This window comes from Tachyglossus aculeatus, chromosome 25, assembly GCF_015852505.1.
Source record: "Tachyglossus aculeatus isolate mTacAcu1 chromosome 25, mTacAcu1.pri, whole genome shotgun sequence".
NCBI lineage: Eukaryota > Metazoa > Chordata > Mammalia > Monotremata > Tachyglossidae > Tachyglossus > Tachyglossus aculeatus.
In genome coordinates, this window is record NC_052090.1 from 23,773,967 (window position 1) to 23,792,112 (window position 18,146).

The following is an 18,146-nucleotide window of genomic DNA, read 5'->3' on the forward strand; positions in this document are numbered from 1 at the left end:
AGGAACTGTGTCCAACCTGATTAACTTGTATCTGCCCCAGCGCTTGGGACAGCGTTTGGCACACAGAGTTTAACAAATACCGTAAAAAAAATGAAACAAATCAGGGACTGTTCCCCAGATTTTACAGAAACACAAGCCCCATCTTCTTGGAGAAATGGGAGGCCTTGTCTCTGGGGCAGCCCTGAGGATGGCACAGCCCAGTGTCAGGCAGCCAAGAGGGGCTCATCGCCTCTTGGATGGTCTGTATCAGGTAGGGGCATCCTCTGAACCATCGGGACGCAATAGCCCGCCAGGGAAATGGAATCTGTGAGTTCCTTGTGGGGACTGTGCTTTCTCCAGGACTGCTGGGTTGGAAAGCTTCCTGGGCGCTCAGATCACCACCCCGGGCTCGGGATGTTTAAGAAACTCCACCCCGCCTCCCACGATTAGAGGTTAAAGAGACAGAGAGTACCAGTGGGCTCTTTTTGCTGGGACTCTCCAAGCTGAGTTACAATTGTCGTGGGCAGAGGGCATCCAGAACACAATGATCTGTCATAGCCCAGAGCGCCGTCTCCCGTGGTTTCCTTCCCACTCCTTGTTTTCCCATGCTTCATTCCCCCTGGGTGGGTGAGCACGTAAGAGATAGGGATTTTTGATCCTTCTCCCCCACCCCCAAACATTCTTTTTACATTATTTTTCCGTGGCCGTTATCAAGAGCTTGTTCTCTCCCAAAGCCCTGGACCAGGCGGGTATGGGACTGCATCCCTGCCCCTGGTGGGGCTCACCGCTCCTCTCTGCCCTGGGAGCGTGGGGTCTGAAAGGGTGCTGGAAATAAAAAGAGCTGAAAGAAAGTCAAGGTATGATTAGAGAATGGTAGTTAGGGTTCTGGTGGTATTTGTCGGGTGGTACTTCTCCGCAACACAGGGTTCTTCAAGATTACAAGTCCCAGTTTCATTCATTCATTCATTCCATCGTATTGAGCGCTTACTGTGTGCGGAGCAGTATACTAAGCACTTGAGAGAGTACAATATAACAAACAGCTGGGTTATTGCAGAAGTTACTCTATCGAGGTGGCTCTGGTGTTTGTTAAACTCTTACAAGGCGCCAAAGCACAGACCGGATTCAGTCCTATCCCACATGGGGCTCGCGGTCTGAGGAGTGGGGAGAGCAAGGTCATGAACCCGGGGTGTAGGGACAGTGGTCCGTGCAGGAGCCGGAAAACTAAATGGAGGGCTGCCCTGCCCTGCGAGGGAAGACACTGAACCCATAACCACCAAAACGTTGGTGCCGTCCTCTCCTGAACGCCCCTGCCTCCATTTGGCTTGATTTTGGGGCCTTTCTGTATGTTTTCTGGACCAAACTGTAGTTCCCCCGGAAACTTCCCGAGCCAGCTGGCCTCAACATCCGATCCCTGGACCGGGCCGTAGTTCTCCTAGAATCTTCCCGGGCCAGCTGTCTTCAGCATCCGCTCCAGATTGAGCACTGAGGCTTTAATGATCCCATTAGCCTGCATTTACCCCCTGCAAGCAGGAAGGGGAAGGGGCTGCAGCATTATTATTATTATCCCGCGAGATGAGCCAGATGGTATATAATAATAATAGTAATGATGTCATTTGTAAGCGTTTACTATGTGCCAAGCACTGTTCTTTTAGACTGTGAGCCCACTGTTGGGTAGGGACTGTCTCTGTATGTTGCCAATTTGTACTTCCCAAGGGCTTAGTACAGTGCTCTGCACATAGTAAGCGCTCAATAAATACGATTGATGATGATGATGTTCTAAATGCTGGTGAGGATACAAGGTGATCAAATTGTCCCATGGGGGGGCTCACAGTCTTAATCCCCCATTTTACAGATGAGGTAACTGAGGCACAGAGAAATCAAGTGACTTGCCCAAGGCCACACAACTGACAATTGGTGGAGCCGGGATTTGAACCTACGACCTCTGACTCCAAAGCCCGGGCTCTTTCCACTGAGCCACGCGGCTTCTCTGTGGCACGAGACGGCATTTTACCTTGGAAAAAAATGCCAATCCTACCTCGAGCCCCCCTGCCCCGGCTCCGTATCTGTCGCGGGACGAATGAAGTGGGCGGTTGGGGATGGGGTGAAGGGTGCCAGTGCCGTCTGAGTGTTTGCGGACCGTTGCTTTCCCGGCAGGGTCCCTGCAGGTGATGAACAAGACCAGGGAGCTGATGGAGCGGGGAGGCGCCTCCTTCGTCAACGCCTTCGTCACCACGCCCATGTGCTGCCCGTCGCGCTCATCCATGCTCACGGGCAAGTATGTCCACAACCACAACGTGTACACCAACAACGAGAACTGCTCCTCGCCCTCCTGGCAGGCGACGCACGAACCCCGTACCTTCGCAGTCTACCTCAATGACACTGGCTACCGCACAGGTGAGCCGCCCGGGGCCAGCCAGAGAGCTGGGCTGGAAATTTGGAAGCAGAGGGAGGGAACTGAGGCGCATCTATTGGATGGGGATGGGGGCCAGCGGGTTTCTGCCGCAGGGTCCGAGGGTCCACCACAAGAGCCGAGTTGGCTGGGTAGAAGTTCAGCTGATTAGCGAGGTGATGATCAAGCAGCGCTTATTGAACACCCCTGTTTGTGGGAGACCATAGTAATTATAATAATAATGATAGAATTTATTAAGCGTTTACTATGGGCAAAGCACCATAAAACGTTGGTAAGAACGCAAGCTCTTTGAAGGCAGGAATCTAATCTACCTTACTCAACTGCATATTTCAGAATGTTCAGTACCATGCTCCGTACGTGGTAGACTGTAAATTCCTCCAAGGTGGGGATTGTAATAATAATAATAATAATGAAGGAATTTATTAAGCGCTTACTATGTGCAAAGCACTCTTCTAAGCACTGGGGAGGTTACAGGGTGATCAGGTTGTCCCATGGGGGCTCACAGTCTTAATCCCCATTTGACAGATGTGGGAACTGAGGCCCAGAGAAGTGACTTGCCCAGAATCACACAGCTGGCAATTGGCGGAGTCAGGATTTGAACCCATGACCTCTGACTCCAAAGCCCGGGCTCTTTCCACTGAGCCACACTGCTTCTCTATCATGAGTAGAGCTCTGTGCTGGTGACCACTGGGTGTGGAGTACTTTGCTGGACACCCTCTGTACCTAAGTATGGAGGTCTGTGGTGGGTTCCTGCCATTTGTGCAGTGCTGTGCTGGATGCCCACTGTACACTGAGACCCCCTTCCTGAAACCAGGAGGAGCTGAGACCTCCAGATATAATAATAATAATAATGATGATGATAATAATAATAATAATAATAATAATAATAATAATGACATTTATTAAGCGCTCACTGTGTGCAAAGCACTACTGATATGGCGGTGGACCAGAGTTGTTGCCATCATGGGCCCGGTGTTCTAAGTAGTGCTTTCCAGGCAGTGGGCTCACTTCTCTTGGGGCCAGCTGGGTCCGGCCCGTTCTCCAAAGCCCATCGCTTTTGTTCTGTCTCTCCACAGCCTTCTTCGGCAAATACCTGAACGAGTACAACGGCAGCTACGTCCCTCCCGGCTGGCGGGAGTGGCTGGGTTTGGTCAAGAATTCCCGCTTCTATAATTACACCATCTGTCGCAACGGCATCAAAGAGAAGCACGGATTCGACTACGCCAAGGTAAGTCCCAGCCTGGCCCCTCCTGCTTCCCGGCACCCCTCTGTTCCTGACCCAGCCAAAGCGGGGCCCTCAGCTGGGGAACTGGGCATCGCGGCGAGCGGGAAACACCTTCGCCCAGAACATGTTGGCCTCTTCCAAACGAAGCCCCCATTCCACAGAGGGCAGGTCCTGGATGAACTCCCCTGGCGGTGGCTGGTCCGTTGTTGGGGTTTCGGGGGTCTGCCACTGTCACTCAGAAGAAGCAGTGTGGCTTAGCTGATAAAACACAGTTCTGGGCGTCAGAAGGACCTGGGTTCTAATCCCTGCTCCATCACATGTCTGCTGTGGACCGTGGGCAAGTCACTTCACTTGCCTGGGCCTCAGTTACCTCATCTGTAAAATGAGGATTAAGACTATGAGCTCCTTGTGGGTCAGGGACTGTATCCAACCAGATTATCTCGTATCTACCCCAGCGCTTAGAACAGTGCTTGACACATAGTAAGCACTTAACAAGTACCATTTTTATTATTATTATTAATATAGTTGGAAGCCAGGGCCCAGAGATGTGTGGTATGCAAGTGGGGGTCATCTCTGGATGACTCCAGTGGTCTGAGTCCACGCCTGTCTCCCCTTTTGTCAGCAGTATTTACTAAGCGCCCACCACGTGCATAGCACTGGACTGGGCCTTGAAGAGCCGAGGAGCTGACCTTTTTCCTGGGGGATCTGGGCACTGACAGACATATCACACAGGAGGAAGGAGGGAAAGTGACTTTACATGGGGTGGACCAAGACAGGGTGACTTCCCAGAAACCCTCTGCACTCCGCATGATGCAGGTTTCCGGACTTCCAGTCCATTCTATTTATTGTGCATAGAGCACTGTACTAAGCGCTTGGGCGAGTACAATACAACGGAGTTGGTAAGCAAACAGCGTGGCCTTTTGGATAGAGCTAGGGCCTAGAAGTCAGACGGACCTGGGTTCTAATTCTGACTCTTATCAATTGCCTGCTCTGTGACCTCGAGCAAGTCACTTAACCCATGTGCTTCAGTCCCTCATCTGTAAAATGGCGATTGAGACTCTGGAGCCCCGTGTGGGACCGGGACTGTCCAACCAGGTCAGGGATGCGGGCTGAGGTGGCTGTTTTCACCTGCCTCACTTCTCACTGTCCCTTTTCCCTCCTCTCTCTTGGAGGTCTTAGGCCAGGTGCCCCGGCAGAGGAGAAAGTCACGGCCCCTGTCACGGGTTATCGACTCCCTGGGGCAGAATTGGTAGGACACTGAGGGGAGCCTACCCCACTGGAAATTGAAATGGTCTCTCTGGGATAAGCAATGACAGATTTTTCCCAAGTGATTGGGATTCCATAGACTGCTGGCGTAGCTAGGGTGGTTCTGGCCCACCCGATGGGAATCTCATCTTGTTTGAAGGAATGAAACACTGCTCAGTAAATATGATTGAATGAATGTGTGTGTGTGTGTGTGTGCGTGTGCGCGCACACACGGGCATGGGTGAGGAGCAATGGGAAAAGGGCACGGCCTCTCTCCAGGCAGCTAGATGGCCGGCCACGACGGCTGTGCCCAGACTGACCGCTCCGACCCCAATTCCCAGCAGCAGACCGCAACCCAGTGGTCAGCCACGTTTGTAACGATCTCTCTTGTTTTTGTTTTGTACCAAATGTATGTTGCAGGACTACTTCACAGACTTAATCACTAACGAGAGCATTAGTTACTTCAAAATGTCTAAGAGAATGTATCCCCATAGGCCGGTGATGATGGTCGTCAGCCACGCGGCCCCCCACGGCCCCGAGGACTCGGCCCCACAGTTCTCAGACCGGTTCCCCAACGCCTCCCAGCACGTGTGAGTGCCACGGTGCCGCGCCCGGGATCTCCAGTCCCCGTCGCCCCCGCTCAGGGCCCCGTGGCCCTCCGGGCCCAGAGGGGCAGGACAGACAGGGCGGGAAGAGCCTGTAAGATCAAGGGAAATGGGCCTTTTAGTTTGGGGGAACCAGGCTGAGGACCCATACGGAGGGGAGAGAGAGCTGCTTTCTGGACGCCCTGCGACATCTTCCTCGCTCCCGCACACGGGCCCTCTCAGCCTCAGTCTCTGTTTCCATCGCCATGTCTCTCCCTCCATCCCTACCTCACTGACTCTTTCGCACTCTGCCTTACTGCTTCCCTCCATTTGCCTCTCTGCTTCTCTCTCCCACCATTTCTGTCTGTCGCACTGCCTCTGTTTCTTTCTGCCTCTCTCCCTTGAGCTTTCTGTTTCAGTTTATGGTATTTGTTAAGCGCATACTACGTGTCAAACACTGTTACTTTTTTTTTTATGGTATTTGTTAAGCGCTTACCATGTGCCAGGCAGATGGGGTAGATACAAGCTAATCAGGTTGGACACAGTCTCTGTCCCACATAGGACTCAGTCTCAACCCTCATTTTAAAGATGTGGTAACTGAGGCATAAAGAGGTGAAGTGACTTGCCCAAGGTCACACAGCAGACAAGTGGTGGAGCCGGGACTAGAACCCAAGTCCTTCTATGCTTTCATGGGGCTGTTATAATATAAATGTAGGGGTAGATGCAAGTTAATTAGGTTGGACACAATATAACTCATTCTGTTTTTCTCTCCTTCTGTCTCTTCTCCCTCTATTTCTCTGGTACTCCTCATGTCTCTTCTCCTTCTCTCATTGCCCATTTTTCTCTCTCTTTTCTTCCTCTCTCTTTGTCTCTCTCCGGAAGAGGGTCGCACAGTTCAGACAGACTCTGCCCTCCGCCCCAGCGTCTGTGGGGGGAGAACCTCCAGCCCAATTCAGCGCTGCCCCTGGCTCCCTCCCTCCGGCCCACCTCCTTACCCTTCTGGTTCCTTGCGCCCCATCAACCTGTGGGGTTTTTTTTCCTGGATGAAGGGGCACCGTCCCTGATCTACGAGCAGCTACTTCTCGCTGACGTGGACCTAACACGAACAGGCTGTCCTTGCGTGTCACATCTGTGGCCCCATCTGGGCCTCGCAGTGCTCTCAGGGGGAGAGTGGGCTTGGCTGGTGTCCACCGGGACCCGGGCAGGGGCTGTGGTGGGAAGAGCCACGTTAGGTGGGATTCTGCTTCTGGGTCTATTGGATGAGCTTTCTGGGTTTAGACAGTGTGCTACTGGTCGCATGAGCCCCCAGAGAAGGTATCTATGGCTTGGCAAGCTCCGTCTGCCCATCCGTCCTTTTCTTCCTTCCTTGCTTCCTTCATCCTGTAGCAAAGCCCCACTTTTTAACATTTGTGGTGAGTCAGCAAGAGGCAAGCTGGGGGTTCTCCCCAGCGGGGTTTAAGCACTTCCAGAAATGAGCATTATTAATTAATTATGGAATTTTTTAAGCGCTTAATGTGTGCTTAGCCCTGAAACAAACATGAGGTAGACCCAAGATATCGAGGTCGGACCCAATCCCCGTATCCAATGGGGCCCTGTTGGCTGGCTGAGTAGTATAACTGGAAGGTGGACAGTCCGGAGGTGGCAGGCGAGGTGGACCAGACCTACTTCGATCCGGACAGGGACGAGTTATTCTCAGCTTCCCTGTGCTGGGCTCACGTCCTTCTCGGTACTGACTGGAGGAATCAGCCCACAGCCCCATACTGGGAACTCTGGGAGACCCCCTAACCCTGTGTTGGTGGAGAAGAGGGCCACCACCCACAAACTCAGGTTGTGGTCCCAGTCCAGAAGCAGCATGGCTTAGTGGAAAGAGCACGGGCTTAGGAGCCAGAGGACATGGGTTCTAATCCCGGATCCGCTACTTGGCTCCTGCATGACCCTGGGCAAGTCACTGTTAGCTTAACCATAAAATGGGGATTTAGACTGTAAGCCCCATGTGGGACAGCCTGATTACCTTGTATCTACCCCATATCTATCTTCGCTGAGAAGCAGCATGGCTTAGTGAGAATCAGTGTGGCTTAGTGAAAAGAGCCCGTCTTGGGAGTGGGTCGTGGGTTCTAGTCCCGCCCCTGCCACTTGTCAGCTGTGTGACTTTGGGCAAGCCACTTAAGTTCTCTAAGCCTCGGTTACCTCATCGGTAAAATGAGGATGAAGCCTGTGAGCCCATGAGGGACAACCTGATTACCTTGTATCTACCCCGGTACTTAGAACAGTGCTTGGCACATAGTAAGTGCTTAACAAATGCCATCATTATTATTACTCCAGTGCTTAACAAATATCGTTATTATTATGTCTGCGTAGCCCACAGTGACAAGTGGTGACAGGGTACAGTGGCGTTGCTTTCAGGGAGCCCTCTGGGATGGCATCTGTGCCGGGTGGGGGTCCCCAGGCCGCTGACCACCCCACCCTCCTCCTTCTGGGTTTCAGAACACCCAGCTACAACTATGCCCCCAATATGGACAAGCACTGGATACTGCAATACACCGGGCCCATGCTGCCCATCCACATGGAGTTCACCAACATGCTGCAGCGCAAGCGGCTCCAGACGCTCCTGTCGGTGGATGACTCCATGGAAAGGGTGAGCTCCCCCGACTTGTCCCTCCCCCCCAATCCACCAACTCCATCACCCCCACAGGCTTCCCATCGGGTCCATAGATCGAACGATGCCAGTCATCGAACGGACTGGCCGAGGGGAAAGGGCAGGGGGCTGGGAGTCGGGAAACCCGGGTTCTAAGCCCGCCTCCACCTCTCACCTGCTGGGTGATCACGGGCAAGTCGAGGTCCTAAGTTTCCTCCTTTGTAAAATGGGGATCAGTACCTGCTCTCCTTCTCCCTTAGACTGGGAACCCCGTGAGGGGCGGGGACTGTGTCCGATCGATCTTATTGATTCTACCCCAGCATCCAGCACAGTGCTTGGCGGCTAGTGAACACTTAACCAACCCCACAATGATTATCATTGTCACTGGACACTTTCCAGATGTGGGATTCTGTACTAAGCATGTGGGAGAGTGCAGTAGAGTGCAATAATTCCCCCTCTAGACTGTAAGCTCTTTGTGGCCAGGGAAGGTATCTGGTTATTGCCCAAGCACTTAGTACAGTGCCCTGCACACCGTTTAAGTGCTCAATAAATACGATTGAATGAATGGAGAGAAAACACTCAAGCTCCTGCCCTTGAGAAGCTCAGAATAGCATGCAAAGCAGCCACAGCTTAATGCCCAGATGGGAAGATGGGAAGGTAGAGGAGGGTACAGAAGTATCTGGTTCTTTTTTTTTTAAAATAGTATTTGTTACGCACTTATGTGCCAGGCACTGTACTAAGTGCTGGGGTAGATACAAAATCATCAGGTTGGACACAGTCCATGTTCCACAAGGGGCTCAGAGCTTTTAGAGATGAGATAACTGAGGCCCAGAGAAGTTAAATGACTTGCCCAGGCTCACACAGCAGATGTGGATGTGGGTTCCAATCTGCCACTTGTCTGTGTGTGACCATGGGCAAGCCACTTCACTTCTCTGCCCCTGTTACCTCATCTGTAAAATGGGGATTAAGACTGAGCCCCACGTGGGACAACCTGATTACCTTGTATCTATCCCAGTGATAATTGGCACATGATAAGCCAGCTTGCCAACTTGTACTTCCCAAGCGCTTAGTACAGTGTTCTGCACACAGTAAGTGCTCAATAAATATGATTGAATGAATGAATAAGCACTTAACAAATACCATAATTATTCTTATTATTGTGTGGCAGAGTTAGGAGAAGCAGCACGGCTTAATGGAAAGAACACAGGCTTGGGAGTCGGAGGTCATGGGTTCTAATCCCAGCTCCGCCGCTTGTCAGCTGTGTGACTTTGGGCAAGTCACTTAACTTCTCTGGGCCTCAGTGACCTCATCTGTAAAATGGGGATGAAGACTGTGAGCCCCATGTGGGACAACCTGATTACCTTATACCTACCCCAGTGCTTAGAACAGTGCTTGGCACATAATAAACGCTTAACAAATACCAACATTATTATTATTATTAACCCAAGCCTTTACTCCTTTCACGCAGCCATGCTGTTTCATGAGGGCCAAAAGGCAGGTATCTCCATGGTGTCTGTGATGTGGCTTCTGCTTTTCAGACCCTATGGCCCTCTCCTCCACTGTCTCATCCCTCCTCTGTCTCTCTGTCCCTGTAAAAGCGGGCTGGACCGAAGGAGCCCGGCGTTCCCGGAGCATCAGTTGACCCAAAAAGTGGTGCGTGGTACCGGGCAGGTATAGGTGGCACCTTCTGACTTTTCCTCGCGCTGTGTTTCAGCTCTTCGCCATGCTGCTGGAGACCGGTGAGCTGGATAACACCTACGTCATTTACACGGCCGACCATGGCTACCACATCGGCCAGTTTGGGCTGGTCAAGGGCAAATCCATGCCTTACGACTTCGACATCCGTGTCCCGTTCTTCATCCGCGGCCCCAGCGTGGAACCGGGATCCATGTGCGTAGCCCGCTCTCCACCCGTGGGACTCGGTGAACCCCTGGGCTTAGGTTGGAGCCCGGTATGGGATTCTTACTGTGTGCGGGACGCTGTAGTGGGTGCCAGCCATGTGTAAGATACTGAACTGAGCTCCTACTGGGTGCAGGGCTCTGTACCAAGTGCCTGCTAGCTGCAAGGTGCTGTACGTGGCATCTTCTGGGTACTTACTGAAAGTCTGCTGGGTACAGTGGCTCAGTGGAAAGAGCATGGGCTTTGGAGTCAGAGTTCATGGGTTCAAATCCCGACTCTGCCAATTGTCAGCTATGTGACTTTGGCGAGTCACTTCATTTCTCTGGGCCTCAGTTACCTCATCTGGAAAATGGGGATTAAGACTGTGAGCCCCCCGTGGGACAGCCTGTTCACCTTGTAACCTCCCCAGCGCTTAGAACAGTTTTTGGCTCATAGTAAGTGCTTAATAAATGCCATCATAATTATCATCATTCATTCATTCATTCAATCGTATTTATTGAGCACTTACTGTGTGCAGAGCACTGGACTAAGTGCTCGGGAAGTACAAGTTGGCAACATCTAGGGACGGTCCCTAGCCAACAATGGGCTCACAGTCTAGAGGGGGAAGACAGACAACAAAACGAAACGTGGACAGGTGTCAAGTCATCAGAATAAATAGAAGTAAAGCTCGATGCGCATCATTAACAAAATAAATAGAATAGTAAATATGTACAAGAGTAAATTATTATTACAGGACACTGGCTTAGACGCCGGCTGCTTGCAGAGCAGTTTATTGGGTGCTGGCTGTATGCAGAAAACTGAGCTGGGTGTCTTCTGAGCGCAGGGTACGGGTGGGTACCCACTAAGCTCCCAGTGGGTAGGTACTGGGCATGAGGCACTTTAGCAGGGGCCAGGGGTGCCCAGGACATAGACCAGGTACGGTGGGAAGAGAGGCTACCAGTGTGTGGCCCAGCTCCTGCTCCGGAGCGGCCCGCCCATCTGTCCGTCCGTCTGTCTCTTGCCAGAGTGCCGCAGCTCGTGCTCAACATCGACCTGGCCCCCACCATCATGGACATCGCCGGGCTGGACGTACCCCCAGACGTGGATGGCAAGTCAGTCCTCAAACTGCTGGACCCAGAGAAAGCAGGTAACAGGTGGGTCATCACCCCAGCCCCCAGCCCTCCGGCCATGGCTCACCTAACCGCCCGCCCGCTCGCCGCGGGGCCCGGAGGAGCGGGGAGGTGGCCCGGGGTCGGTGGCCATCGCTGGTGTTTGGATTTCAGGTTCCGGCCGAACAGGAAGACCAAGATGTGGAGGGACACGTTCCTGGTGGAAAGAGGGTAAGCCGGGCTCTCGCAGGGCTCGGGGGATTGGGGCTCTCGGTCTTGGGGTCCCGCTACCGAGCAGGTTCTGGGAGCTTGTCGGCTCCTGCTCCGGCCCGGCTCTGATTCTCGCTGCGCCCTGGCTGCGGCCGAATTGCTCGTTCCCGGATTTCCCTCCCCATCCCAGTCCTGGTGGTCCGGGATCAGCTCTTGGCTGGCTGACCTCCCTGACCACTTCCAGGGCCTTGCTGAGGTCACCCGGGGAAGCCACTGAGACACTCAGGAGAGCAATAATAATAATATCTGTGGTATTTGTTAAGCGCTTACTGTGTGCCAGGCACTGTACTAAGCGCTGGGGTGGAGACAAGCAAATCTGTTCCAGCTGTGAAAGGATCTCCCTCACCCCCAGTCACCAGTCAGACCCGAGAGTTTCTGCATGGACCTCAAATCTGCTCTTGGGGACCCGCCAGCTCCTCCAAGGCAGGACCCCCTTGGGGCTTATCATTATTATCATTAACATAATAATAATGGCATTTATTAAGCGCTTACTATGTACAACACACTGTTCTAAGCGCTGGGGAGGTTACAAGGTGATCAGGTCGTCCCACGGGGGGCTCACAGTCTTAATCCCCATTTTACAGAGGAGGGAACTGAGGCCCAGAGAAGTTGTGACTTGCCCAAAGTCACAGCTGACAATTGGTGGAGCCAGGGATTGATCCCATGTCCTCTGACTCCAAAGCCAGGGCTCTTTCCACTGAGCCACGCTGCTTCTCATAGTATTTAAGCCCTCACTATGTGCCAAGCACTGTGTGCTAAGTGCTAGGGGACATATAGAATAGTCAAATTCTCTGCCTCATCTCTGCCTCACACAGTACTGGTCTCCCTTGGGGCTCACAGGGTGGGATGGCTCGGGGGAAGAGACACAGGTAGCAGCTCATCACCATTTTACAAGGTGAGGCCCATTCATTCATTCAATCGTATTTATTGAGCGCTTACTGTGTGCAGAACACTGTACTAAGCGCTTGGGAAGTACAAGTTGGCAACATATAGAGACGGTCCCTACCCAATAACGGGCTCACAGTCTAGAAGGGGGAGAAAGACAACAAAACATGGGTGACCATGGGCAAGTCACTTCACTTTCCTGGGCCTCAGTTCCCTCATCCGTACAGTGGGGATGAAGACTGAGCCCCACGTGGGACGTGGACTGTGTCCAACCTGATTAGCTCATATCTACCCCAGCGCTTAGTACGGTGCCTGGCACGAAGTGATGTGCCCAGGTTCGGTCACCCGGCAGGCCAGGGGCAGCATCCATCACTGCCCTGCTCCAGAGGCGAGGTCTGGGCTGGCGGCCCCTGGGATCGGGGGGTGGGTGGGGGGCATCCCTGAGCTCGCTTCTCCATCTCTGCCTCAGCAAATTTCTGCGCAAGAAGGAGGAAGCCCCCACAACGGCCCAGCAGTCGAACCACCTGCCCAAGTCGGAGCGGGTGCGGGAGCTGTGCCGCCGTGCCCGATACCAGACTGCCTGCCAACAGCCCGGCCAGGTCAGCGGCGCCAGCGGTTGGGCCCGAACCTCCACCGCTGCTCTCGTCTCCACGGCGGGGCGAGGGGGCCCGGGATGGGGGGCACCGGCCTCCTGCCGCTCCTTCCCCTGACTGGTCCAGGGAGGCATCATCCGCCGATGACCACGGCAACTGCGGTGGTCGTCGGTGGGCGTGGAGCCTCCTGTCAGGAAAGAGATTAAGACTGTGAGCCCCATGCGGGACAGAGACTGTGTCCAACCTGATTTGCTTGTATCCACCCCAGCGCTTAGTGTGGTGCCTGGCACATAGTAAGCGCCTAACAAATACACAATAATAATAATAATTAATGGTCCTCCTAAAATTACCTAGGAGGCTTCCCCTGATTAACCTCATCTCCCCACCCAATTTCCCCTTCCCAACTGCCACTTGGACAGTTTTCCGTCACTTCAATCCTTCTGCTGAACTTCTGCCCATTTCTTTCCAATCTATTGTCTGCTCCTACATGTGATTTAGCTGCACGCTGTCTCCCCCGCTAGATTTCAAGGCCCTGGAGGGCAGGGATTGTGCTTATAAACTCTACCGCACTCTCCTGGGGTCTCAGTACAGCGCTCGGCCCAGAATAAGTGCTCGGTATCTGCGACTGATCGATCGATTGATTGGATGGACGGCTCTGTTAAGGCCCTGGCTTCCCCTCTTCTTCCACTGCACTCTGCCCTGATCACGAAATGACAACAGGTTGTTCGGGCAGAGGTGAACACTGAAAAGAAGGAGACGCGAGGGCAAGGGGGCTTGGGTCCCTGTTCCCCCTTGCCCCCCAACTTCACACAGTAACTTCTAATAGCAAGGCAGATGGTAAGTAGCCGGGTTAGGCTGGAATGATCATCAGCCTCCCGCTCCTTTCCTACCCGCTAGGGCAGTGGTTAATTGTGTCAGGACCCAGCGCTTAGTACAGTGCTTGGCACATAGTAAGCGCTTAACAAATGCCATCATCATCATTATTATTATTATTATCATTGGTATTTATTGAGTACCGGCTAAGCACTGCCCTGGACCCCTCACGGGAGCAAAACACTCTCCTGGGCCCCTGCTGGGAAGAGAGCACTGTGCTGTGGGCCTGCTGAGCGTTGTCCTGGGCATCTCCCCTCCCCATCCCCCTCCCGCCTTACCTCCTTCCCCTCCCCACGGCACCTGTATATATGTATATATGTTTGTACGTATTTATTACTCTATTTTATTTGTACAGATTCTATTTATTTTAATATGTTTTGTTTTGTTCTCTGTCTCCCCCTTCTAGACTGTGAGCCTACTGTTGGGTAGGGACCGTCTCTATATGTTGCCAACTTGCACTTCCCAAGCGCTTAGTACAGTGCTCTGCACACAGTAAGCGATCAATAAATACGATTGAATGAATGGCCTGGGTGCCCACTATGCGCAGAGCACTGTTCTGAGCACTCGGTAAAGTGCGCCACTAGAAAATGGCACAGTGCCTGCCCTTTGGGGGCTTCCAATTGAATGGAAGAGCCGATCTTCCCAGGCTTCACCTGCCTCTCTGGGACGTCTCCCACGGACGAGGCCGCTGGCTGGCTCGGAGTGGGCAACGTGGCCCCGGGCCTGATATGCCAGTGTGCGATGATGGCAGGCGCCGCTTGGCTGGAAGGTGGAGATCTTGCAGCCCGATTGGGTGGTCCCTTGGCTCCAGTCGGGTCCTTCCTGTGCTTACTGACCCATATCCCTTGGTCACATCCTCCCTACCTGGTAGTGGCATTACCAAGGCCAGGCATCCGGGCGCTCAGCCCAGCCTTGGAGCAGGGCAGGGCTGGAGCTCTTTGTGGGTAGAAGCAGGAGTGGCCCCTGTCTGTGCCCCGGGCACTGCCACCCGGCTGTCCACAGCAGGCTGAGCCCCTCTCCCCCCGTCATTCCCACAGAAATGGCAGTGCCTGGAGGACGCAGCAGGGAAACTCCGCATCCACAAGTGCAAGGGACCCGGCGCCACCCTCACCGCCCGCAAGAAGGCCCGCAGCGCCCACGCCCGCGGCTTCCCTGGCCAGGATGGAGACTGCCACTGCACGGACGCCCACCCCCAGCCCGCCCGAGGCCCGAGGAGGAGCCCCAACCACCGGCCGCTCGGGAGGAGCCCCGGGACCCAGAGTAGGTGGCTGGCTCTGGAGTCAGAATTTGGTGGGTGGGGATGTCCTGCTGAGTCTTAGACTTTGGTGATGAATCTCCCAAAAAGAGGGTGGCAATCAATCTATCAATCAATCATATTTTTGAGCATTTATTCATGTGCAGAGCACTGGACTAAATGCTTGGGTGAGTACAATATAACAGAGTTGACTGTCACGTTCCCCACCCACAAGGAGTTAACAATCTGAAGAAATAGGATTCACAGTTTCAAGACCATGAATAAAAATGTGTTGCATAGCAAATTCCCATTTTTCCCTCATCCTGTCATCCCTCCTGAGAATGGTCAATTTGGGTACTTAAATGCCCAACTGTCCTACTGGGTGTTGGATGGAAGTGCCCGCAGGAGGTCCCTTTGCCCTGGACCTCCTGCTTTGAGGGCCCAGGCAGGGGCCAGCGGATGCCAGGCAGGCGGACTGGTGGGACACAACGTGTGGTAGAGTGATGCCCCTTCCCGGCCCCCAAGGGGCGATTCTGGGGACTCATTCATTCAATCGTATTTATTGAGCGCTTACTGTGTGCAGAGCACTGTACTAAGCGCTTGGGAAGTACAAGTTGGCAACATATGGAGACGGTCCCTACCCAACAGTGGGCTCACAGTCTAGAAGGGGGAGTCAGAGGTCATGGGTTCTAATCCTGTCTCCGCCATATCATCATCATCATCAATTGTATTTATTGAGCGCTTACTGTGTGCAGAGCACTGTACTAAGCGCTTGGGAAGTACAAATTGGCAACATATAGAGACAGTCCCTACCCAACAGTGGGTTCACAGTCTAAAAGATATCAATCAATCAATCGTATTTATTGAGCGCTTACTGTGTGCAGAGCACTGCACTAAGCGCTTGGGAAGTACAAGCTTGGGGACTCGTGTTTCCTGGGAGAGCTGCTGCTGGCATTCCTGGGGTTGGGCTCTCTCTGCCCCTGTGGTAGAGCGGGCTTGGCACAGAGGACACAGGAGAAACTTGCAGGAACAGAGTTCCATCAAGCCACCTCCCTAGGGTGGGAAAAATCGCGGTCGGCCGGTCCTTTGGGGAGCCCCGCCAACCTGAAAGCTCGGGGGTGAGGGGCAGTGCCCGCTGGCGTCCCGGCCTTGCCCGGCCTGGGTCTCGGACCGGGCCTGGAGCTGTCTGGCCTGCGGCTCTTGGAAACTTGCCCTGTCTCCTCCCTCCACCCCCACCCCACCATCTCTGTGGACAGTTGGGCCTCCTCAGCTGACGGGCTTGTGGTCCTGGGTGCCAGTAGGCCACCTGCTGAGCCCCTCAAAGTCCGGGACGGGCCACCCCATCACCTGGCCTGTACTGCCCCCTAGTGGGGTCTGGGCAGAAGTGACCTTGCCATAGAATAATAATAATTAATAATAATAATAATAATAATAATAATAATGGTATTTATGAAGTATAAGCAGAGCGGACACAGTTCCTTACTCAGGCTCACCACCTAAGGAGGAGGGAGAACAGGTTTGTCCCACACCAAAACATGGTATTTTGATTCTGGATTAGAAATCCGAATGAGAATTCAGGTTTTTCAGTGTTCTAGTGTGTAACGATTCCATCACCTCGCCCCCTCCTACCTCACCTCCCTTCTCTCCTTCTACAGCCCACCCCGCACCCTCCGCTCCTCTGCCGCTAATCTCCTCACCGTACCTCGTTCTCGCCTGTCCCGCCGTCGACCCCCGGCCCACATCATCCCCCGGGCCTGGAATGCCCTCCCTCTGCCCATCTGCCAAGCTAGCTCTCTTCCTCCCTTCAAGGCCCTACTGAGAGCTCACCTCCAGGAGGCCTTCCCAGACTGAGCCCCTTCCTTCCTCTCCCCCTCGTCCCCCTCTCCATCCCCACATCTTGCCTCCTTCCCTTCCCCACAGCACCTGTATATATGTATATATGTTTGTACATATTTATTACTCTATTTTACTTGTCCATATCTATTCTATTTATTTTATTTTGTTAGTATGTTTGGTTTTGTTCTCTGTCTCCCCCTTTTAGACTGTGAGCCCACTGTTGGGTAGGGACTGTCTCTATATGTTGCCATCTTGTACTTCCCAAGTGCTTAGTACAGTGCTATGCACACAGTAAGCGCTCAATAAATACGATTGATTGATTGATTGATTAGTAATAATAATAATGATATTTATGAAGTATAAGCAGAGCGGACACAGTTCCTGACTCACTTAGGCTCACGACTTAAGGAGGCGGGAGAACAGGCTTGCCCCACACCAAAACATGGTATTTTGATTCTGGGTTGGAAATCCAAATGAGAGTTTAGGTTTTTCAGAGTTCTAGTGTGTAATAATAATAGTGGTGTTTGTTAAGTGCTTACTATGTGTGAAGCACTGTTCTGAGCGCTGGGGTAGATATAAGGTAATCAGGTTGTCTCTCGTGGGGCTCAGAGTCTTAATCCCTATTTTACAGGTGAGGTAACTGAGGCCCAGAGAAGTTAAGTGACTGCTGACAAGTGACACACTTCTAGACTGTGAGCTTGTTGTTGGGTAGGGGCCGTCTCTATATGTTGCCGACTTGTACTTCCCAAGCGCTTAGTACAGTGCTCACAGTAAGCGCTTAATAAATACAACTGAATGAAAAGTGACAGAGCAGGGATTAGAACCCACAACCTCTGACTCCCAAGCCCGGGCTCCTTCCATTAAGCCACGCGGCTTCTCTAGCAGAACAGTCCCCTCCCCGGGGCCCAGACCATCCCCTTTTGTCTTTGAAACTCTGTTGCTGGTCCACCCCATCGCCGGGCTCCCGGCCACGGAGCCCCAATCACGGACCGCCTCTTCCCCCACGTGCAGAATACCAGCCGAGGTTCGTCCACACGCGGCAGACCCGCTCCCTGGCCGTGGCCTTCGAGGGCCAGATCTACGACATCAGCCTGGAGGAGGAGGAGCTACGCCGGGCGCCTTCCAGGAGTCTCGCCAAGCGGCACGACCAGAGCCCCCAGGCACCGGGCGGCCCCAATGCCCTCGGCCAGCTGGATCCCCTCCGGGTGACTCACAAGTACGAGAGGCCGGAGCCTGTCTCCGGCCAGGGATGGGGCAGTCATCCGGTTCGGAGATCCGGCCCTCGAAAAGCTCACATTCGAGTCGGGGAGACAAACTGACGGACGGAAGTGGGCAGGCGAGGTTCCCGGTAGTGCGAGCTGGACTGAGTGGGCATCAACCGGTGGGAGGA

At 53.4% G+C, this 18,146-nt stretch overlaps 1 protein-coding gene across 2 annotated transcripts in view; it reads left to right on the top strand.

Moving 5' to 3' along the window:
• The window catches only part of SULF1 (sulfatase 1), a 67,883-nt gene that overhangs the window by 38,163 nt on the left and 11,574 nt on the right, over nucleotides 1-18,146 (top strand). For both annotated transcript variants that reach the window (XM_038766500.1, XM_038766501.1), the window contains 10 exons: nucleotides 2,134-2,373; nucleotides 3,466-3,617; nucleotides 5,280-5,449; nucleotides 7,928-8,078; nucleotides 9,793-9,968; nucleotides 10,982-11,110; nucleotides 11,240-11,296; nucleotides 12,690-12,819; nucleotides 14,724-14,946; nucleotides 17,768-17,972. In XM_038766500.1, the coding sequence (XP_038622428.1) occupies nucleotides 2,134-2,373; nucleotides 3,466-3,617; nucleotides 5,280-5,449; nucleotides 7,928-8,078; nucleotides 9,793-9,968; nucleotides 10,982-11,110; nucleotides 11,240-11,296; nucleotides 12,690-12,819; nucleotides 14,724-14,946; nucleotides 17,768-17,972 (1,633 nt within the window). The remainder of the gene's footprint in view (nucleotides 1-2,133; nucleotides 2,374-3,465; nucleotides 3,618-5,279; nucleotides 5,450-7,927; nucleotides 8,079-9,792; nucleotides 9,969-10,981; nucleotides 11,111-11,239; nucleotides 11,297-12,689; nucleotides 12,820-14,723; nucleotides 14,947-17,767; nucleotides 17,973-18,146) is intronic.